The sequence below is a fragment of the Coloeus monedula genome (assembly GCF_965178545.1).
Source record: "Coloeus monedula genome assembly, chromosome: 7".
In the NCBI taxonomy this organism is placed as follows: Eukaryota; Metazoa; Chordata; class Aves; order Passeriformes; family Corvidae; genus Coloeus; species Coloeus monedula.
The window spans coordinates 4820572-4843727 of record NC_138787.1 but is presented as its reverse complement, the minus strand read 5'-3'; the positions used below and the strand labels follow the sequence as shown (position 1 = coordinate 4843727).

The 23156-nt window shown below is 40.6% G+C and overlaps 2 protein-coding genes across 2 annotated transcripts; both read left to right on the top strand.

The window, feature by feature from the left end:
* Positions 1–2600: 2600 nt before the first annotated feature.
* DUSP19 (dual specificity phosphatase 19) lies at positions 2601–9105 on the top strand. The gene is made up of 4 exons (XM_082285226.1): positions 2601–2830; positions 2929–2975; positions 4254–4406; positions 8065–9105. The coding sequence occupies exons 1-4, from the start codon at positions 2611–2613 to the stop codon at positions 8284–8286; spliced, it is 642 nt and encodes a 213-aa protein (XP_082141352.1). The 5' UTR covers positions 2601–2610; the 3' UTR covers positions 8287–9105.
* Positions 9106–10090: 985 nt separating this feature from the next.
* Positions 10091–19500, top strand: NUP35 (nucleoporin 35). The gene is made up of 9 exons (XM_082284779.1): positions 10091–10170; positions 10969–11139; positions 13093–13220; positions 14888–14948; positions 15555–15696; positions 16074–16143; positions 16235–16363; positions 18394–18561; positions 18924–19500. Exons 1-9 carry the CDS (start codon positions 10137–10139, stop codon positions 18999–19001), a joined length of 981 nt encoding a protein of 326 aa, XP_082140905.1. The 5' UTR covers positions 10091–10136; the 3' UTR covers positions 19002–19500.
* The last annotated feature ends 3656 nt before the right edge of the window (positions 19501–23156 follow it).

Sequence of the window (23156 nt, the reverse complement as noted above, 5' to 3'; positions counted from 1 at the left end):
AATGCAAGAGTGCTTTTTCAAAGTCAGCTATCTAGAATGTCTGGTTATCACTCTTCTGACAGAAACCAGCTCTTTTGTATCATTAAGTACAGACAGTACCTACACCAAAATAATAGTGGAAGGAAATAGATGCAGCAGAAAGATGATACACTGCCATATGGGCTTTTTGAATAGGTACAAGCTGCTTTTTGTAATAATTAGTAATTACAGTACACATTTCTTAGTTCATACCCATAGAACAGGTTCTGCTGAGTTTCTTGACAGAAGAACCATAACATTAAAAATTACTTAAAACTACTGCATTTGCATTTATACATAGCTTATTCAAAACCTGAAGATCCAGAAATACCATAAATACATTCAGCCAAGGAAGTAGAGAAAGCATCCAGCTCCTGCCACAGCTTTAGAGAAGTCTTCTACTCTTAGTAAAGCATGCAAGAGGAATATAGGAATTCATCTGTGAACTGAAATCCCAGTTTTAAACTCTAATTCATTATTCTCTTCTGTAATGAACAGTATTAACAATTTGACATCATCATGGAAAGGCCTGCTTTATAAGAAATCGTGTCTATGAATATCCAAGCTAGATCTAATGCTTATGACATGGACACACTAAATAATATAGTAATTCTGCATATAAATATCTGCAGTGTGTTAGGATTTCAGAGAGAAAAGAGCAGCACAGATTTTATGTCCAGTAGGGACCCCTGGTGTTTAAGGAACTTTTAACAGGATCAACATCCCTAGCAGAAAAGGAATCCATTACTTTGGAGTCAGCTGCCTTTCTGCATCTGCACCTGTTGCATCTTCCTCTTAAATTAAGGAACAGCACATAGTTGTATTATTAATTGTGAGTGTCTTACAGATCTGTCTTAGTCTTGCAAATGCTTGCACAGCACACCTCATACTCACACAGGCCAGAAGTTGGCTACAAAGCACCTGGTTACTCCAAGGGCAAGATTCTGGGGCTGGACTGCAAACAAATTTAGTTAAGGCCTTGCAAATTTCCAGACACAAGGTTCTCTGCATTCTTGCAAGATACCCTAATGTCCTTGTCTTTCACAGAGGCAGCTGTAGTGAGCCAGTATGGCCTGAGAACAGACATGAAATTCTATGTAATTGCTGGCTTGGGCCAGCTTCCTTTCTGATCAACTTCATCAAAATAACTGATAAGGCCTTAAAAAAACCCAAATGAACCAACTTCTGCATTATTATTGTTTTAAGTTAACTGCTATGAAGCACAGCCCACTTTCAGAGAAGCCACATATCTACCATGCAGAATGTTACAAAACCTCATACTTAAAGGTGCGTTTGTCACCCTAACCTCTGATCTACCCCAGATCTCCGTACTGTTCCTCTCCCTACACTAAGCATCTTTGATTTTATCTTAGACTCTAGCTTCTGCAGACAGTGTGTGGGGTATTCTGCCCTTTTTTAGATTACCTTGATTTTATGTCTAATTCCTGTTAGAAAATTGCCTCTGGCATTCCCAGAAATAACTAATGCTCTTGCAATTCCTAAGAGCATCTCTGCATCTTGAATTGGCAAGGCATTTGTAGACCTCTTCACATGGAGCTAAGTTGCCTTTGGTCTGTACTGCATTCTGGGGAATTATCAGGAGGATCTTTCCAGAGTCATCATATCCCTCCAGCATAAGTTTGAGGAATATTACAAGAGGAGAAGTACTGTAGCAATATGTCCTTATTCTATAAGCCAGCACAGAGGATTGTTAGCAAATTGAAATGTACTTCTGGCAGCATTTAACAGTATTACCATCTAACTTTGCAGACAAACATCTCACACACTTATGTAGCCTTCCACTATCTGAAGGGACCTACAAGGAAGAAGGATTCTTTATCAAGAACCTCAGTGATAGGATAAGAAACAATAAGCTCAAACTGAAAGAGGGGAAGTAGATATCTGGAAGAAATTCTTTACTGTGGGGGTGGTGAGGCACTGGAACAGGTTGCCCAGAGAAGCTGTGGATTCCCCATCTCTGGAAGTGTTGAAAGCCAGGACAGGGCTTGCAACAACCTGGTCTAGTGGAAGGTGTCCAGGCACATGGCAGGGGAGTTGGAACGAGATGATCTTTAAGGTCTCTTCCAACCCAAACCATGCTGTGATTTTATGCTGTGTACCAGCTGTGGAACACTACAAATGGTACACTATGGAGAATACGTGAAAACGTGGGCATTAAGTCATTTGGGAATAAGGGGGAAGCAGCGTCACCTTGCCTCCCTTTTCTTCATTTTGCCTCTTCGGTAAACATAAGAAGCTGATTTTGTTTAGTCTTTGGTCACTAGTCAAATGACTCTGGTGAAAAAATAGACCCAATATATTTAATTCTATTATTTTCCATTTAGCTGCTTACAATGTTTTTCTATGCTTCCCGACAAGCAGGTCCCAATTAGAGTCAGACAGGCGTTGCTGCATGGCCTGTTGCCCAAAACAGCAGGGCACTGGAAACATGGATTTTCGATTTAAAGGCTGCTTTAGTTACGACAGGACGGAACGGGGGGAGCACTGCGCGCCGAGGCACCGCCCCCGGGGGGCGCGTCACCGACGGTCGGCGCGGGCCGGTCGATGCGGAGTGGTGCCGGCAGTCGCGCCATGCACTCCCTCACCCAAGAGATCCGGAGCTTCTCCAGGGCCAACCTGCGGAAGCAGCGCACCCGCGTGACGACGCTCACGGGCCGCAGGATCATCGAGACGTGGCGCGGCGCCTGCTTGCACATGGAGGAGGTAGAGGAGGCGGCGCCCGGCGGCGGCTTCGTGCAGGACCTCAGCGCCGACCTCCAGGTCGGCGTGGTGAAGCCCTGGCTACTGCTGGGTGAGTGAGCCTGGGGGCGGCGTGCAGGGAGAGGGGGTGGTGCGCCGGCCGGGCAGGGGCTCAGCGCAGCAACGGGCACGTTCTTTCTCTCTCCGTAGGGTCACAGGATGCTGCTCACGACCTGGAGACGATGAGAAAGCATAAGGTAACGTTACAGGGACATACAAATGCATCTCGCGTAATGCGTGCAGTGAGTTTCACTTGTAAATTAAAAATTCTAAAATATTCTCTAGCAAATCTGAGGAAAACTGTATTCCACTTGCATTTTCAAAAGGCTGCTCCATTTGCAGGTGGATGGGTTTCTGTTGGCTTCACGAGAAACTGAAGTGTTTTCAGAGAATACCAGAATCTTCCAAGGGACTTTTGGAGATTGTCTAGTGCAAACGCCCTGCCAAGGCAGGGTCACCCAGAGCAGGTGACACAGGAATGTGTCCAGGTGGGTGTAGAATGTCTCCAGACGGGGAGACTCCATGACCTTCCTGGGCACTTGTTCCAGTGCTCGGCCACCCTCAATCTAAAGAAGTTCTTCCTCATGCTGAGGTGAAACTTCTTATGTTTTAGTTGATGGCCAATGCTCCTCGTCCTGTTGCTAGGTACCACTGAAAAGAGTCTTGCTGCCCTTCAAGAATGATGATTGTTTAGAGCTGTTTAATGGAACAGATTTCTATGCTGCTATATGTGTTTCCACTTCAGACACTAAGCAGCACCATTCCCTTGCCTTATGGGCATTGATGAAACTAGAAAAACAAAGCAGCTTCTCTAAGTCTGTCCCAAACTTTTGTTTTTTCTCTCTTGCAGTAATGGGGTGATAAGGCCTTTGAACAGTGGTGCTTCTGCAGGACAGGGTGTGCACCAGGTTGGCATCTGGTGCCATCTAAATGTCACTTTACTGTAACTTAACCCACAACCTGACTGTAGCCTGGACAGAGCAGAGATGGCAGGAGGCCAGAGGTGGTGTCGCCTGCCAAGAACAGTTTACTCTGTAATCTTTCTGCTTCAGCAAGTGGTTCTGGTAACCAACCAGAAGGAACATTAAGCTGATGGGTTAGAGCAGGCTTGAAATTTGGGGGATTGTTGGGTGGTCTGCTTTCATTCCTATTGCTTTCTCTTTTATTTTCCAACCATGTGCTGACAACTCCCTTTTCTGCTGAAAATCCACTTTTTAGTCTGCATTTGAGCAATGATCTTTTCATTTCCTCTCAGAAAAACCCTGAGATTTATCACAGTATGTTTTAGCACACTTTGAAACTTTGCTTGGAGAAAAGCATACCACAGACAGCATATGTATGTAAAACTGAACATTGCATCTTGTGTAAGGTAGAGTCTCTATATGCCTGAAGATTAACTCACCTTTGTTACTACTCATTTTGTTTGCTGTCTTCAGAAAATGCCTTTTTTTTCTTTTCTTTTTTTTTTTACTTAGGTCACTCATGTTCTAAATGTGGCATATGGAGTCCAAAATGCCTTCCTCAATGACTTTATATACAAGACCATTTCCATTCTGGACCTCCCAGAAACTGATATTACCTCCTATTTCCCTGAATGTTTTGAGTTTATTGAGAAAGCCAAGATCCAGGTATGGTCTATCAATAATTAATGTTAGTAGCTATCCTGTTTAGATTATTTATTACACTATTCAAGAACTAAAGCAGCTTCTTTTGCTAAAAGAAAATACGGTACCAAATGAATAGTTTTGCCATTGTCTTTTTAAATTTTAAATAGAAAATCCAAGTAAATTCTAAGCATTCCTAGAGACATGGCACTGCTGTTAATCTTCATTCCCTCCAGCATTGCTTTTTCAGGATGACTGTCTTGAGTTTTAGAGAAATGCTTCTTTAATACAGTTGGACCAGAGGTTGAGTTTAGATGGAAAAATTGCATCCTAAATCTAAGTCAGTATCCCTGACAGAAGGAAATGGAGGAAATTTACTTATCCATTGGGGATGTTGTTTTGGATTAGAAACCAGCCTGGATTAGAAGCAAGAAACAGGGCTTTTACAGATCTGTGTGGTTTATCATCAGCTGTTCACCATCTTTGTGCTTTTCATCATAGAATCATTGAATGGTTTGGGTTGGAAGGCACTTTAAAGATTATCTAGCTCCAACCCCCTGCCATGGGCAGGGACACCTCCCACTAGACCAGGCTGCTCAAAGAAGAGGCTATGAATCCAAATATATACCAAGAATATCAGAGAATGTGTTAGTAGTTTTGGAGCCAAAAGTGATTTTAACTGCTCACAAAATCCTGAAAGGATGTGACATAGAAAATAGGCTGAAAAACCCTTCTGGAGTTGCTTGGCAGAGTTATCTGTAACCAGGAACATGCTCAACTCACAGCTGTTAAATTCAGGCTTACTGTTTAATTTACGACAACCGTTGTTTTGGTATCCAGACTATAACTCAACAATCAAACATTATTGCATGTTATTCTACCATATCTGTCAGGTTCATTGTTTATGTAGATTGGGATTAAAGATGATCTTGCCCCAGTTTTCTTTGTGTCACAGTGTTCTTTCCTTCTCTCATTTATAATTTACAAGCTATGTGATAACATATTGTCACTTAATGACCTTTTCAAGGTTTCTTATTACGGTTTCCAGTTCATTTCTAAATGAGAGTGTCCATTCATAACGGCTCAGTTTTGCTTTCTGCCTCTGGTGTTTATGTCCCAGTTACTATTTTGTAAGTTAAGGAGTTTTCAGGAAAACTTTTACAGCAATATTAGTAATTTTCTGATGGGAGAGGTGGATGAAAGGGAAGGTAATTGATGGAATAGTTGTTCTCCAGGATCCGTTCAAAAAGCACATGATAGTGGTATACAGAGACAGATCTCTGGGTGGTTTGAATTACTTTATTTGCTTTGTCAAAATAGTGTTAAAAGAGCTTATGATAAATTGTGTCATGAAGTGCTCTTCTGTTTAAGTAATCACAGAGATACTACTGTTTCATCTCCTAAAATGGGGGAGGAAGAGATGTTCACTGGTGAGAGAACATGATATATGAGAAATTATTTCTAGAACGTGGTTAACTCAATGAAGGAAGTATGAGAGCACGTGAATTTGAGGATGCAAGTGAAGCCTGCACTGTTCTGTAAGTCATTGCCAGCTGGGTATTTGTAACAGGATTCACTTTTCTAAGATTGTAATGGCTCAAGTCTCTAGACACCATTGTACGGATTCTGATATGATCAGAGCTCAACTTTTCTTCTAGGCTCCAAACTGGTAGGCAGGTTTTCCATGATATGTTCAGTGACCCATGTCACGTCATAATACTGAGGGAATATGAATGAGGGATACTTTTTTATATGTTTAATATCTAATAATAAAACTTCTGAAATCTTGTGTTTCCAAAGATAAAATCTTTGCTTATTCATGAACAACGCTTCTTATTGCTCCCTCTGTCTTTCCTAAGGAAAAAAGCTTCTGTTCCACTGCAAAGTAAAATGGGTCCATAAAGACTATATTAGTCTTCAACTTCACCAAAAACGTTATGCTACTTTTAAATTTCTTTCCTTGATGAGGCTTTTTGCCCACTGTGTATAACCACTGTATAAACCTTTTCTGTTGGTGGAAGGTGATTTTGCTTCTCTCTCCATAAAAATTAAAAAAAAAAGCCCCAACTTGTTCTTGAATCTTATATGGTTCTTGCAAGTCCATAGACCATTTCTGGGCAGGAAAACTTAGGGTATCAGGATCAGAGCAAGGAGTTCTTGGTAAATAGAGATGAGTTTTCTATTTGCAATCTGTTTCTCACTTTTATTCTGTATTCATAGCTAATACAAAAGTAGTTAAGAATGACATGCCAAATTTGGTTTTGTATGAATTGTAAACAATGGACTTTAGCAAGGAAAGATAAATATTCTCAGTATTACAGTTGGTTTAATATTATGACCCAGATTCATTCATGTTCAATAATTTTCAGGATTCATGGGTATCACTGTATAATTTTTGGCAGTGCAAAACAAACCAGTTATTTAAAAAGACACATCAAACTTAAATGTGAAAGAGGGAAACAAAGTATGAACTGTACAAAGGAAAAGAAAAATTGCTTCCAATGCATATTATTTACCCATGTTATTTTTGTCTCTGGGTAAAATTCCCATTAAGTAACTTGTGCCTGTTAAGGGCAGACAGAACAGGCTCTTTATAACTAGAATAGTTCTGTTTAGCCTCAAGTATCTGAGCACATCACATCATGTTTCAGTATCTTCATTCAGAATATGGAGGTGCTGGGGATTTGGTGGTTTCTTTTTGTGTCAAAGGGGCATCTGGCAGACAGTTTGGACTGAGCCCTTTCCAGATCATAGTCTGACATACAAACATGACAACATCACAAAGCCTGGGCCTTGCAAATATTGCTTAAGATGTGCTAGATTGTCTAGTTGTCTTTGCATTAATTTGGGTGTGTTATTTCATAACAAAACTTGCAGTGCCTAAAAAGAGCCATTCAGGTGTCTTCAAAGGTTGTGTGGGAAATGTTTAAGTAGGATAAAAACCATTAATTTTATATATAATTCAGGATAAGCCTGAATTCAACCCCCAGAAGGAGCATTTGTGAGTTTATGGGAGGTTTAGTAGTTTTGGATTCTGCACCCTCATTCCCAGTTAAGGGACCTTAGTTGTACCAGCTATACCAGCTGCTGCAGTTGTACCAGTTGTGTGATGGGAAGGAAGAGATCTGTTGCAAATCACATGGTATCTTTTCTAATTTTTCTGTTCCTGTACATGATCCCTGTTACCCAGAATCTTCCGTGCAGAGTACACAAGAGACATGCGACTGGAACTACAGGATGTTCTAGAATCTGCCTCTGTGCCTAGCTGTTTGCTGCCTTGCTATGTTTTTAACCTTTAACAAGATCCTGTCAAGTTCCTTTCCATATTGCAAATAAAATCTATTTCAAAATTGCCACCCAATTAGATCAGATACTTTAGTATCTCAGGTGTCTGTGGTTTAGTTTTAAATGAAGGGCCTCAGGAAGAAGGACAGAGGATGTATTTTACTAATATGGTATGAATTAGGTTTGAAGAATTTGGTAATAATAAAGGGTTTGGGGTAGAAAAGTACTTAATTTCACACTTATGCTTATATCTGTATTTGGACTTGTATGTGTAAATATTTGCTTTGAGCTCAGCAAGGAGCTTTCAATAAGTCTTAAAAGAATTTTATATAAAGTTTCTTACACTTGTTATCTACCTAATGACTATCCCAACTTATATTTCATTTCTTTCTTGGAGGATGGCGTGGTACTGGTTCACTGTAATGCAGGAGTCTCCCGTGCAGCGGCTGTAGTCACTGGTTTTCTAATGAATTCAGAAAGACTGAGCTTTGCCAGAGCCTTTTCCTTGGTGAAAAATGCAAGGCCTGCGGCTTGTCCAAATCCTGGCTTCATGGAGCAGCTTCACAAGTACCAAGAACAGATTATAAAGGCAAACGGAAGCATAAACAATCATGACTGATCTAAAGGGAGAAGTGAAATAATCTGTTTTGACTATACAGGAACATATGTTGGATATACCTTAATGTGTCATTTTGAAATCCCCTTTCACATGTGCATTTTCAAGCCTTTATGTACCCTCCTTTGACCCTCTTTTTTCCAGCATGTCATCAAAAAGCCAAATGGTGTTGTACTGACTTCAAAGAAGTTTTGCCTAAAACCAGGGCACTAATAAAAAGATAAAGCTCAGTTTTCCTTGAAATATTAGAAAACAATAGAATGATGGTTTGCTTACTGAACCATCAGAAAATGCAGGCAGTAGAGAAAGGAAATAAAATAACTGAAATAAATTGCTTTCTTTCCAAATCTGTGCATTCCTAGTTGGTTGTAAAATCTAGATAATAAAATGTTCATATAATGAAGTACCTTGATACTGGATTTTAAAATTATATTGCAACTATAGATGATATAATGGAATTTTGTGGGCTAGCAAGCCATTAATTTTTTTTTTAAATTAAAATGATGGTCTTTTGAGGATGCTCAAAATGCTTAGGATGCTTTAATACTTTGTGTATTTATACTGTTTTTCATCTAGTAGTGATTTGAAGTGCATTATCGTGATGATTCCAGTCTTGGAACTAGCAGGTTTGGGGTTTTTTTGTAAATCATTTCAACAGTGATTAAAAAAAATGCTGATAATGATCCATCTCTGCTCATGGTACTGTCTTTTCTTCACATTTGGTCCTCACATGCTGTCCTCTCACTCCATTCCACATGATATGTAAAGAACAGACATCATAGGGTATGTAATTTTGACTCTCGTGAGAGACTCCAGGCTGAAATTACTGTCTTAATATGTCATGCTTTAAAAAAAAATCTGTACAAGATTTTAATAGTATTTTGTGGCCTTCATGCCAGCTCTTAATGCTTTGATATATTAATATGCAGCAAAATAAAGAGAACACTGTGTTTGGATAAATTGTGTGATAAAGTGATTTTAAAGGTTTGGTTTCAAGATTGGTGTTCTGTCCTGGTACCAGTAGTTTGAACTGTAGCATATCATTATGTTTGAACCACGACCTTTCTTGTTCTCAATATGAATTGCTCATGCTCAAGAACATGTAGTGCCAGGACAAGGGGGAATGGATTCAAAGAAAGAGAGTAGGTTTAGATTAGATTATTTACAGTGAGGATGGTGAGGCCCTGGCACAGGTTGCCCAGAAGAGCTGTGGCTGCCCCATCCCTGGAAGTGTCCAAGGCCCGATTGGACGGGGCTCAGAGCAACCTGAGATAGTGGAAGGTGTCCCTGCCCATGGCAGGGGATGGAGCTGGATGAGCTTTAAGATCCTTTCCAAGCCAACCCATTCCATGATTCTGTGCTAAACGTTAATGCGGGGTTTAGGCAACCCCGCTGCATCTGATCGCTGGTCGTGGTCATCGTTCCCCCGTGTCCGTGCGGGTACAGCTCACTGCGTTGTCCCGGCGGACGCGGGTGGCTGTGGTGCTGGCAGCCTTAGCAATGACTGACAGCCCTTTCCCTGGGGAGGCAGTGTAGAGAAGCTGCTCTGAGTTCTCAGCCTGTGGAAGCAACCCAGGACAATCCCCTTAACGGTAACCGCGGTTCCTTCAACTCCGTTCACGACCTGGCCCTCCACGGGGGGACCGTTTGCCGAGGAGCCGTGAGGCGACAACCCGGGCCGGCCTCATGCCCAGCCCCGAACACCTCACCCCCGCGACGAAGTTCCGCCCGCCCCGCTTCATCACAATATGTCAGGGGGCGGAACGGAAGTGACGGCGGCAGGAAGCTCCGTCTCGTTTGAAAGTGCTTGGCGGAGGCGCTGCCGCCGCCTTCTTTCCGCCATCCGGGCCGATATGGCCGCCTTCGCCATGGAGCTGCCGCCCGCAGGTGAGCTGGGCCCACGGGCTCCCTCCCCACTCACGCCGTGCTCCGGCTTTGCTGGGCGCCGCTTCAGAGGGCTCCGTTTCCCGGCCGGAGGTGCCCGGCGGGTCTCCCGGCGCTGCCTGCTCGCCGGGAGAGGGGAGTGGGGCCGGGGCCGACCTCCTGCTCTAGGCGAGGGAGTGTGGATGCTCCTGAGCTGGAGTGGGCAGTGGGAGATGACGCCGGGAAGGGGCGATTCGCGCTGGGGTGAAGCGAAAGAGGAGGGGGTTTAAATCGATCGGCCGCCACTTGTAGTTGCGAAAAATGCACGGTTGTGATAAACTTGGCTTGCCTGTAAAATGAATGATTAAACCGCCTTCGATCTCATCAATAGTTGTAAATATCTCAAAGGCGGGTGCCAAGAGGGCGGTGCCACGCTCTTTTCGGTGGTGCCCAGCGACAGGGCGAGGAGCAATGCCCATAAAGCAAAACATAAGGAGTTCTATCTCATCATGATGAAGAAATTCTTTACACTGTAGGTTGCCGAGCACTGGAACAGGCTGCTCAGGGAGGTTGTGGAGTCTCCCTTTCTGGACACATTCCAAATTCACCTGGAGACGTTTCTGTGTCACCTGCTCTGGGTGACCCTGCCTTGGCAGGGGGGCTGGACTAGATGTTCTCCAGAGGTCCCTTCGAACCTTAGCGATTCTGGGATTCTGTGATCTTAATCACTTATTGTATCTTGTGTTACATTTCTTTAATAGAACCCACAATGGGAAAAGTTAGCTCACTTGTCTTTTTCATATTTTAAAATTTTGTTTTCAGGAGCTGAACCAATGACTCTTGGCTCCCCAACGTCTCCAAAACAAGGAACTAGTGCTCAATTTCTCCCTGGGTTTTTGATGGGTGACTTACCTGCACCAGTGACTCCGCAGCCACGTGCTTTATATGGCCCTTCAGTTGGTGTAATGGAAACAAGGTCTCCACTACTTGCAGGTCGGAATATGTTAAATGCTGAAAAATTGTCCTGAAACCAAAAAATTGGTTTGTCTCATTGTTCTGCATGCTGTTGCAGACTTGAATCCTTATAGTTTTATATCTTTCTATAAGCAAACTCCACTGATTGAATAAGTGGTGAACTCAGTGTATTTGATTATAATAAATGTTTTAAATGTGGCAGTTTTGGTATCAGGAAAAGTTTGTTTTACAGGGAAGGTAATAGGAACCTCTCCTAATACAGTATCAATTTATATGACTCTTTACAAGTCAGTTACACGTATATTGATGTGTTCTGTTTGTTTAAAACGGAGATATCTGCTGGCAAACTAAACACAGCTTGTGCAAACTGCTAATTTCTTTGCAGAAATTTTTCTATTTCTTTGAATTCTAAAAGGCCACTTACAGATTGTCAAACTTAAAAAAACTGGGTGGAGAAAAACTAAAAATATACTTCTTAATTAGTATCTAGTGGTTGTAGCTACAGTCTTGATATCTGCTGTCATTGGACTGGAGTAGTGACTTTTCCTAGCTGTAGATACTCATTTCTCTTCGACCACCTAATTAATCAGACTAGGAGAAGTTCTTTACCCATGTTAGTATTGTATGTTTGTTTTCTTCTCTGAGAAGAATGAGTGAGTAGTTGACATGTCATGGGTAATCTTGGCTTTTGTACTAAATCAGTTGGCATAATATAATATCTGATGGTGTTAATTTGCTAGTCACTTTGAAGGAGAAATTGAGGATTAAAGTATTGCAAAAATTTATCTTAATAAAATATTCTCTTCTTTGAATGTCAGGCAGAATTGGATTTGATCTTCTTTCTAGGTCCCTACCAACTTAAAATGTTCCATAATTGGAGGTTTGTTGGTCTGCTTCTTGCTCTTGTCTGCCTGCCCTTATCTGTCTGGGGAGCAAACCTCTTATGAAAATATTTATGAAATTGAAAGTAATCACGTAAATTTCACCTAATTGTTTTTTAAAGGGTTTATTGCAGCCTCAGAGTATCAATTTTAGGAAAAAGGGAGCCAGTAAGATACTAACACAGAATTCCCAAAGGGAGTGATCAAGTAGATCACTTCAACTGAAAACCTTGATGGGAGAGTGCTTTATGTAATGCACATTATTCCATGTAACAGTATCAGTTCTTATATGTGTTAAACAGTTTAGTGGAGTCTTGAAGCTCAGAATTTAGGATTTAAGAGTAATTTGGAAAAGCTTGGTTTCCAAATGTTTTGGAAGTGTGAACTTGATGCAAACTACTTTTTTATTCCCTGGGGTAAATCCACACAAAGTGTTAAGATACGTGAAGTTCTTTTAGGGAGTTTAATTCTCTGTTATACTGGAAGTCCCAAAGTTTACAAAATGGGAGGGCAGCTGGTTTAGCTTCATCCTGGCTATGTGCAAGCTAGTCCCTGCTCTCAAGAGCTTACATTTCTATTTAATGTGAAATTAGATGGGAAGCTAAGGAATTTGGACAGTGGGAATGGGACAGCAATGTGCAATGTCTCTGTGCATTTTGGTATGGTTCTTCAACATGTAGGGTATCTCAAGTCTTAAAAGTCTTGCTTTTATGTCTCTACTATACATAAGTTAGTCTTTGAAGCAATTAAAATAGACTCCTAGCCTGGCTTAAAATTGAAAGATACAGCCATGCTCAGAACTTCAGAAAAAGAACCTGTAAACAGTGAATAGAATGGGTTAATAAGAGGTCTGAAAGTTCTAAATGGTACTTCTGTAGGATGCCATTTGAGACACATGTGATGCTCCTACCTAGAACATTCAAACCTGAACAGTTTGCTAGGACAGATGGCTTTGCAAACCTCCAGTGAAACAATCAACAGTCTCAACAACAATCAACATGAGAGCATGGTTGAATTTGTTATTGAAGAACAAGTAGCACCAAAGCAAATTACAAGTTTTCTCATGGTCTTTTGTTCCTTTGAATTACAGGAGGGTCTCCCCCACAACCAGTAGTTCCTACGCATAAAGATAAAGGTGGTGCTCCACCAGTTAGAAGCATATATGATGAGTTATCTAGTCCTGGGCTTGGATCAACACCTCTATCCTCAAAAAGACCAGTAAGTGTCTTCAGTACTGGCCTGTTCTTAGCAGAAGATGTGAGGCAGCTTACTGCATCAGTGAATTCTCAAACTTAGTTGTATAAACTGCTGTAGCAAAATGACTGATGATCCTTCAGATCATGCTGTTGCTTAGTTTGGGTTGTTCGGTGTACCTGTTCCTGTGTACACTAAACAAGAGGTGTGGTCATGAAGCAAATTCCTGTTGTTGCTAATTTGCAATACAGTAGGAAATGAAAAATGCAAGTCATGCCTCAGTTATGCTTTGTACATACAAATTCAGCCTTATTGCAGCTTTTCACTTTCTTGTAAGTTTATTGGGCTGCTGATTGCCAGAAGGACCCTTTCACAACCTGAAAGGAGGTTGTAGCAAGGTGGAGGCTGGTCTCTTCCCCCAGGTAACAAGTAATAGGACAAGAGAAAATGGCCTCAGGTTGCACCAGAAGATGTTTAGATTGGATATCAGGAAAAATTTCTTCACTGAAAGGGTCGTCAGGCACTGGAACAGGCCACCCAGGGAAGTGTTAGAATTGCTGTCCCTGGAAGTGTTCAAAAATGTGTGGATGTGGCACTCGGGGACATGGTTTAGTGGTCAAGATGGCAATGCTAGGTTAATGGTTGGACTTGATCTTAGAGATCTTTTCCAACCTTAATAATTTCGTGTTTCTATGATTATATTTTAGAAGGCAATAGAGGCACTTATTGAAACATAGCAAATTTTTTTCCAAGTCAAATAGCTAATCAAAGTTTTGGTAGACAGTTGGGATTAATTTTGAAAGAGGAACACTCAATTTCCTACAAGGTAAATTTTATAATAATCTCTTCTGCTTAACTGACTAATCAAGCATTACTAGGTCCTTTTTCACTGAACCCTTTTGATACAAGGAGAACACTTTTCATTGAATGAGCAGTCTTTCTATTGAGTGCTGCCTTCTGAAAAGTTTTTCTGAAAGCTGAGGTTCTCTGTGAAGGGCAGAATCCAATAGTGTCTTAAAGGATTGGATATTAAATTTCAAAAAATGTTGAGCAGCTATCAGAACACATGTTCCTAGGTCTACAGGTACTCCAGGTTGTTTGATTTTGTATCTAAGAAATGCCATGATTCAGGCTAAAAATAGACTAAAATTGTTTCGGGTGTTGAAATCCTATGTTAAAACAACTACTACCATCTAAAACTCAAAGTATACTTTCCTTCTATGCACTAAATAGTTGAGCAGGAAAGTAAGTCTAGTAGTAGTCTCCCTACAAGTGGAGGTTATGTTTCCATGATTTCTGGACCCTTTAGGCAGTGAAAATGCTGATAAACTTAGGATACTAATATCCTTCCCGTCAGGATGCACATGAATGCGTGAATTATTAATAGAGCAGCAATAGTGACATGACTATTTTGAGAAGTTAAACTAAAAGGTTCTGAGTATTGATACTTAGACCTACTTTGTTTCACAAAGCATATGTCAAATATATTGTCAACTTTTCATTAATACCTCTTGGTAATCTTTTATTAAATATACATGCGAATATCTGTTCATACCTTTAAAAGTTTGGAATAACTTAAGCCAAACAGTTAATATTATTACCTGAATGTTTAAATCACTTGAAAAATGACTCTTTTGATCTGAGCAGTATACCTATAAGAATGATTTGTTGTTTTCTGTATCTTAATGCAGGCCAGCTTTACTTTAACACAGAGCCCATCAGTTGGAATTCTTCCATTGACTCCGGGAGCAGGTAGATGTCCTGTCAAAATTTCTAATCTCTTTTCTTACTGTTTTCTTTAATACAGAAAAATCATCACTGTGCAAGCTACATCAGTTCCTTGCTAATTTATGAAGAGGTTGTGTATTTTTTAGCTTTTCAAAAGGTATATGGATATGAGTAGGAAATAATTATCCATTCTGAGCCTGACTGAGTTTCAATCAACTTTACATGTTCCTTGTTCCAAATGTGGTATTGAACTGAGCATGGGGGTGGTTGTAATTGAATGAAGCAGCTGAGACTGATGGATTGCCTTCTGTCTTCACAAGGTTTGATATCTTGTCTATGAACTGGTGTCTTCTTGCTAAGCTTTATTCTGTTGGCCTGTTTCTATTTGGCAACTGTATTAAGCTGTTGGTGTTTAGAAGTCAAAGAGAACACTAGGTTGCTAGTCATAAAAAATTATTAGTGTGTTTGCAGATGTGAAATTATGGTTGACTTACTTTTTGTGTCTGTGAGTAAATCCCCATCAAACTCTTCCATATACAAGTGAAATGCTTGACACTGAATTTATTCTTTTACTATAAACTTCTGTCTTGCAAAAGAAATTTGTTCAACAATACCATTTCAATTTAACAGCTTCAGGCATGTTCAGTCCTGTAAGTATTGGGCAGCCTAAGAAGACTACTCTATCTCCTGCTCAGCTAGATCCTTTTTATACTCAAGGTGATTCCCTTACTTCAGAAGATCAACTTGATGACACATGGGTAACTGTATTTGGGTAAGTTGATTTCCAAAGTATTAGAAAATCCTGGGTGAAGTCTTTACAGCATATGGAGAAGAAATACTTGGGCATTGATATTGTCTGGCATTGGTAGGTGCTATAGGAAATACAGCTATGGTTCAAGCAAGCAAACACACATTTCAGGGAGGCATCTTAACTTAAGGTACACATTATTTTTTCTGGTTAGAGAAGCACCATTCTACTGTGGGGGTGTGTGGTAAAGTTCCTAGAAGGTGGTATTTCTCAAGTCACTGCTTCTGATGTCATTACAGTGGTCTTTTCTGGATTTCTATAAATGCTTCATAGGGTTGTATCTTAACACCTGAATTCTTAAACTACTCATAATTTTTTGAGTATTTTTTTCTGTCTTTCAGATTTCCTCAAGCATCAGCTTCCTATATTCTTCTACAGTTTGCTCAATATGGAAACATATTAAAGCATGTGGTATGTCTTAGTTTGACACTTACGTCAGAAAACATTGCAAATTATGCATTTAAAAAACTACATTTCACAATGTTCACTTAATCTCATACAGATGTCCAACACGGGAAACTGGATGCATATTCGATATCAGTCTAAGCTTCAAGCCCGGAAAGCCTTAAGCAAAGACGGAAGAATTTTTGGTGAATCTATCATGATTGGTGTCAAGCCTTGTATAGATAAAGTAAGTTAATAGTTGTTTTTAGTTAAATATAAGGCACTGCTTTTGGTCTTTCTTTTTATTTTTCCTGACCTCTTTAATTTTTTTTTTCTTTTGGAATTGCAAATTGTAGGTAGTTCATCTATATAGATGTAGTCTGTTACACATTTACGTAAGCTTTTTCTTAAGTATTTGTCAACATTTCCTGCTGAGAAGGATCATTATGGGCAATCTCTGTGCTCCTTGGAAGTTAGAATGCACAGAATTATATTGCTATATGAGACAAGGAAGTGAAACCATAATGTAAGAGACGAGATAAGTTTCCTGACAGGAATTTCTGGCTTTTAGGGCCTGCAATAGAGACGTAATGGCAGATTAAGACTGTTGGTGCTCCTAATTGTACCTCTCTATTTTTTTTATGTGACTGTGTGCTTCTGGCTCTTGAGTTTATCTTAGTACTTTGGACTGAAAATTTGTAAGCAAGAAAATCCCAATCTTATTCTCTCACCTGCCCCTAGAAAAACATGTCAATCTCTTGTAAGTAGTAGTTGGGGTAGACATGGCTGTCTTGTAGTCTTAATACTAACATGAGCTATTAGCATCTAGGTATTGGCAATGCCCTGACCTTTAATTCTTGCAGCACTTTGCACTAGGTACTTGTACATTAGCTTAAGCAAATAAGTCATTCTTCTATAGTGCACAAATTGTTTTGTCTCCTTTAAGGATAGATGATACCAAAGAGTAATATAAGCTTTCCAATATAAACCATTCTGAGAAGGCATCCCTAGAAATTGAAGTTGCAATTACTGAAGTTTTAGCAGTCTGAAACATTTCTTACACTCAATAAAATTCAGAAACAAAAGTAATTCTGTGTCCCTTTTCTCTGTGGGCTTCTGCTGGTGGTCTGTCCTTGCCTTTTTATTATTTTGGTGTCCAGTTTGTATCGATGAATGAATTGCCTGTAAGCTGAAGCTCTAGAAGTAATGATCTAAGACATATAATTACCAGGCATCTAATCTTCATTGCTTTTGAATTCTCATGTCTTCTGTGGCTAGTATCCACTTTCATATACCAATAAATAAACCTATAGTCATTAACTTGTATTTTTGGAGGAAAAAAATTTCAGGAGACTAACCCATTGAAGGTTTGGTTTTGGTAAGACTTCCCTGCAATTGAAAACTAGACATTATGGATTTGATATTAGCGCTTAGGCTTCTGATTTAAAAGTATTAGTTCGTTTCATGGGTTCCCCTTGTGCTAAGCAGAGAGTCAGATGCCACCCACAGTGTACACCAATCCTATTGTTTATTTTGGAAAGCACTCTTCTACCAAATGTGCTGGTAAATTTCTGCCGTCTTTAGGCTGCTTGAATGCTATGCTTCACTGAGTCTAAATGCAGCAAATCACATCTCCCCAGGCTGGTTGTTATTTACCATCTTGTTTCCTCTGGTTTGTTGTGGAACTTGTGGTTCCTCTGTGGAACTGTGGAACTCTTGCTACCTCTTCGTTCTACATGCATTCCTTTCTAAACATAAGCTTACAAAATGGAGCCTTCTGACTCCTTTTCTAGCATTTGCTAAGGGGACTGAGTGAAACACCTTGGCAAGTTGAATCTGAGCAAAAAGCTGCAAGTTGGTAAAGGCTTAGAGACCATACTGTATGGATCAGGTTAAATATTTTAGAAATATTTAGGAAGAGGGTGTTAGGCTACTTAGTTCATCTGGGCCTGAAGCAAGTTACTACTTGAAGTTTATTGCAAGTCATACAGTATATTTTCTCTACATTGTTTCAAACTTGGTTTTTTAGTACAGACAGTGAACAGATTCCAACCTCCCATTACTTTGCAATGGCATAATTCAACATGTAAATTATTGCAGTGAGGAAAGTGCTTGGTGATCATGTGTACCTGTATGCTCTGTACTGATGCGACTTTTATCTTTTGCGATCCAAATATGTTTTATCAAAAATGTTTAAATAGTAGATAACTTTAGATGATAAAGGTTGGAATACTGCTTTTCAGTGTTTGTTTACATTATATTAACCCTCTATTTAAGAGTGTGATGGAAAACTTTGAAAGAAGCTCTACATCCTCAATGTCTTCAATTTTCACTCCACCTACAAAACCTGCTGGCACACCAATACAACCTGCAAATAGTACAACAAGGATTTCTACAATGAGACCTCTTGCAACAGCATATAAGGCTTCCACTAGTGACTATCAGGTATTTTCAAGGAAACAGAAACATGTTTTTGTGTTGTCTCCCCTTAGCTCTATGAGGCTGTACAGACATTAATTTCAATATGACCTTAGCTTTTATCTGTTGCTGTCAGTTCTTTAATGATGTCGTTCAAGTACAAGCTTAGTCTGTTGAGTCTCTAAAATAATAATAAAAAATACTAAATTAATGATTTCTCACTTTTCCAGGGATTAAGGGCTTGTTTTGAAAATATTTCAAGCATATTTTGTTATAATACAGTAGTGCTTAGGAAAAGAAGAAATAAATGGTTAGTGTAAAAACTGTTAACTATATGTTGACTGATTCTCTGTATTTTCTCTTTTTGTTTTTTTTTCCCTGCCTTGTAGGTGGTTTCTGACAGACAAACTCCTAGGAAAGATGAAAGTATTGTATCTAAAGCTATGGAATATGTCTTTGGCTGGTAATATACAAGAGGAAGTAACACACTAAGCTGGTCAGGGTTTGAACTATGCTACTGGCATTCGTAGTTAGTTGTATAACTACTGGTGGCAGTATTTTATCTTACATAGCACCTCTTACGCCTTCGGTTAATTCAGAAGACATGTAGCTTGCACTTTAAATGATGGCAATGTACACATGGTTTTACAAACTGAGTAAGTGTAAATAAAAGTGCTTTAGCCCTATTTGTGCTCTGATGGCATGATTGTGAAAAAATGTCAGCACTGAATTTTCCTCTGTAATTGCTTTCTGTGAATTACTTCACAGTAAGTTGGAAATGCTTAAAAGGGCAGCTAAATTTACTGATGCCTTTAATTTTTTTTCCCCCTTCTGGAAAGGTGATTGGCAGCTTGCAGGAAGAACACTATGCAGAGCTGTCTACCAGGGACAGGGCCTGCTATTAGTAGGTGTGAATTTTTTAAAATTAGGATTTGTTGCTGTTTTACAATTATCTCTGGTGTGCTATTCTAAATGTCATAGTAACCTTTTAACTCTTTGTTTTATTAATAAAGTAAAGTTTCTTTTCTCAGGTTGTTTTTTTAAACAAGTATGAGTTCTATTAAGAAAAACTATTAGCCAGTACTCTTAACTGTTAAACATGTTGTTGTCTTATATTTATTGAAGTGTCATCAGCAGAGCAGGTGCTGCTGATTTTTACCAAAGTAGTACCAACCAGTATTCAAACTATTTGGATATTTTATAACCATTGTGCACTTACCTGTAGCTTTCTCAACTATAACATTTTTATTTGAAATAGCTGAAGTGAAAAATGCAGTGTGTCAATGACCAGAGCTTCTTTCATTTCAAGAGGTGTTTAAGAAAATTTCACTAGGGTATTGGCTGAATGGCAATTGATTTTCATATTTTTTATTTTTTAAATGGAGTTTTCCCCTGTGAAGTTTTGGAGGTGAGCCTCTCAAGTAATCATATGCTCTTTCATCTGGAAAGAGAACACATTTTTTCTGTTGTACTTAGGAAACTACAGGCCACTATTCCTTTTTGTGATTTTATGTCTGTGTTAGTGTTGGTCAACATGAGCCCTGTAGTCTGGGTCGAGAGCATGTTGGCCAGGTGACTTTCCAGTCATATCCATTTCCATGCCTTTCTTCATGCTGCAGAGTGGTTTTGCACTTTGATGAAACTAGATTGAAAAATTAGACCAGAAGCATGCCTAATGTCCCTCAAGTGCTAATGACACAGTCCTGAGTAAAATCCCCAGAGCACTTAGTGAGAAGTCATGTTTCTACCTCAGAGATTTTGGAGATGCCTTTTATTAATTTGCTGGCTTATGCTTTCAGAGTATTGGTAACTACTTTGGTTGCTACAACTTGGTTGTCTGTTTGCTTTTTGATCAAAGGGAGCTGCTCAAACTTAATATCTGAATGTGTTTTCTTAAAATACATCTGGCTTTTTATTGACAAAAAATATTTGTCATGCAGGTGGCTTCAAAAGCAAAAGACAGTTCAGCTAAATTTTCGTTTTGCTAGTTGCTTTGTAGAATACACTTTTGGTTTGCTTCAGAACTGTGATGATGTGTACTGGGTTTGTTGTTGTGAAGTGATACAGAACAAGATGGAACTTGGACCAAGTAACTCTGAAGCTAAATATATAAAAAAGAAGTTGGAGCCAAAGTCAGTAGTTTGGCTGACCTGTTTTACCAATAAGTACCAGACTTAAAACTGTATTGAGTTACTAGTTTTCTCAGTTTTGTTTCTCCTAGCTTTAGCAATGACTCTACTAATTGGTCATTACAGCTTCCTCTAGAGTAAAAGCACTTGGGATGTTGTTTGCTTTGCTCTGGAGTAAATAGGAGAAGAAAATTCAGAACTTGTAAATCTGTGTACTTCTGAATAGTATCATTAAGAAATTGTCATCATGTGGCTTCTGCTGGTGAAGACTGCTGGTAAGACTTAATATGTTGTCGTGGTGTTGAGCACTAATTAAACACTGGTATCAATGATTTGGGCTTACGAAGTCTGAGAACATCACAGTTCCACACTGCACAAACCACTGTGCAGCTTTGTTTGAACAAACCTGATTATGGTGACTCCTCAAGCTTAGAGGCATCAGCATCCATCCCATCATGTCTCTGACTTTCTAATACCAGAGCCTCATATCTGTTATGTAAGGGGAGTTAGGGCAGGCAAGTTTAAAGGGTTCTCAGTATAATCATTGCTAAAAGTATTGCTATCAAGAATCCTAATAACAAGAAGCTTCTTCCTTACTGCTGACTCAACTGCCAGGTGGTATGCTGAATACTTTTATGCCCATTCAGTCCATGAGGTATTACATCCCTGTGCCCCCAGTAGATACCAAATGACACCCACACCTTCACAAGCACTGAGGCAAAGGTAATAACCACTTTGCATGCTCCTGATGCTGTGGACCTCGTCAATCAACAACCATCTTTGATGCTCATCAGCTTCATTTTTACATCCATGCTTTTCAGCAATAGATTGCCTGAAAAGAAAAAACTGCTGTGGGAGCAGTCACAAGGGTTCAGTCCTTTTGTGCGCTTTCAGAGCCAAGGTTTGTCTGAATTCCTGTTACCCAACATTATCTAGTGAGAATGCTTCCTGCTGCCTGGCAGTGTCTTTGTATATGGCCCTGTGCAGAAATGTGGGAAAATAACTTGATGAAGGCGTGAGGGTGATACTAGTGGTTGCTCTGACTTATCAGTTATTCCCCCAGCATAGTAGCCAGCAGGCTGAAAATAAAATCACAGAATTACAGAAGATCTTGGGTTGGAAGAGATCTTGCAGACCATCTAGTTTCAATCTCCCTGCCATAGGCAGGGATACCTTCCAGAAGACTAGGTTGTTTAAGCCCTGTCTAACCTGGCCTTGATCACTGCCAGGGATGGGGAAATAGAGGCCAATGGGGGGTGGGTGATTCCATGGCCTTATTGGTCTGAAACAGGGCACACCAGCTTTTACAATCTTGCAGCAATGTTACTGCAAGGGGTCCAGATCTATGTAATCCTTCCCTTTGCCAGCTGTGATAAACTCCAGATAATGCAGACTGCGATACTGGAATACCCCCAGCTCAGGCCAGAGAGTACTACTCCAGTAATTCCTGCCTCCTCTCAGGCAGTAGGCAAACCCTCACTTCCAGGCTGAGATGCTAGGGCTCCCTTTCTTCAGGAGTCACCTGAAATGAGGAACTCCTTCCTACTTTACAGCCTTGGCAGCTCCCGGCCCCATGTTCAAGTTCATGGGGGTGGCCTCAGCTGGGCTGGGCACACTTGGGAGTCCCCAGAGCCAGGGACTCCAAGTGTGCCCAGCAGACCTCACCTCAACTTCCTCCAGGACCTGAAACACCCCATACACCAGGGAGTCTCTGGCCCCTTGATCTAGTCCTGCAAGTCCCAGAGTGGCAAGCACAGAGTGGGCAGGGGCGTGAGACAGCCCTTCTACCTCCCCTGGGGCCACGCTTTGACAAGTGCTGCCCCATCATGCCCACGGACTCCCAAAAGCACCTCAGCAAGCATCCTGCTCCCCAGCCACAAACACAAGCACCAGCATCCAAGGGCCCCACCAGCTTGGGACACAGCTTCAGTAGCTCATATGAAAACACAGTGGTGCTTATGGTGAAAGCAGCCTGCTAGCACAAAGCAAAGCCCTCCTGTGGGACTGCCCCAGATATGGGCACTTACCATCAGAGTTCGTTTCACCTCCCTGGCTTCAAGGAATGCCCAAAGGTGCTGCAGTCATCTGTAGCCTGGATGGCACTGCTGACCTCAGTGATCCTCTGCAGCAAGGAGCACTTGAGATGCAGGTTCTGAGGTCAAACAGCAAAGCACCTCTTGAACCATTGGGGTACAGAAAACTTACATAAAAATACAATAAAGGTATTGCATCACCACACCTCTTGAACTCTTGGAAGGGCTGAGGGGTGAGCACTGCCAGGAGCAGCCTGTGGTGAGGATGGGGTGGGGGTGGGAAGGGCTTTGATCTGGACATTGAGGACAAACTTTGTGGGCTCTAACAACAGCACCCAGGCATCCCTGCCCCTGTGTCCCATACTTCACAGGATGTTGCCCAGGATTTCTTTATCCACACAGATGAGCAGCTGCTCCTTGGGGGCATACAGCATGGTGCCACACTTAGGTGCACATGAGA

Coding starts and splice junctions, on each gene's coding strand:
- DUSP19 (XM_082285226.1), top strand. CDS start 2,611: ATGCACTCCCTCACCCAAGAGATCCGGAGCTTCTCCAGGGCCAACCTG. Junction 2,831..2,928: donor GAAGCCCTGGCTACTGCTGG/GTGAGTGAGCCT, acceptor CTCTCTCCGTAG/GGTCACAGGATGCTGCTCAC. Junction 2,976..4,253: donor AGACGATGAGAAAGCATAAG/GTAACGTTACAG, acceptor TTTTTTACTTAG/GTCACTCATGTTCTAAATGT.
- NUP35 (XM_082284779.1), top strand. CDS start 10,137: ATGGCCGCCTTCGCCATGGAGCTGCCGCCCGCAG. Junction 11,140..13,092: donor AAGGTCTCCACTACTTGCAG/GTCGGAATATGT, acceptor TTTGAATTACAG/GAGGGTCTCCCCCACAACCA. Junction 16,364..18,393: donor TCAAGCCTTGTATAGATAAA/GTAAGTTAATAG, acceptor CCTCTATTTAAG/AGTGTGATGGAAAACTTTGA.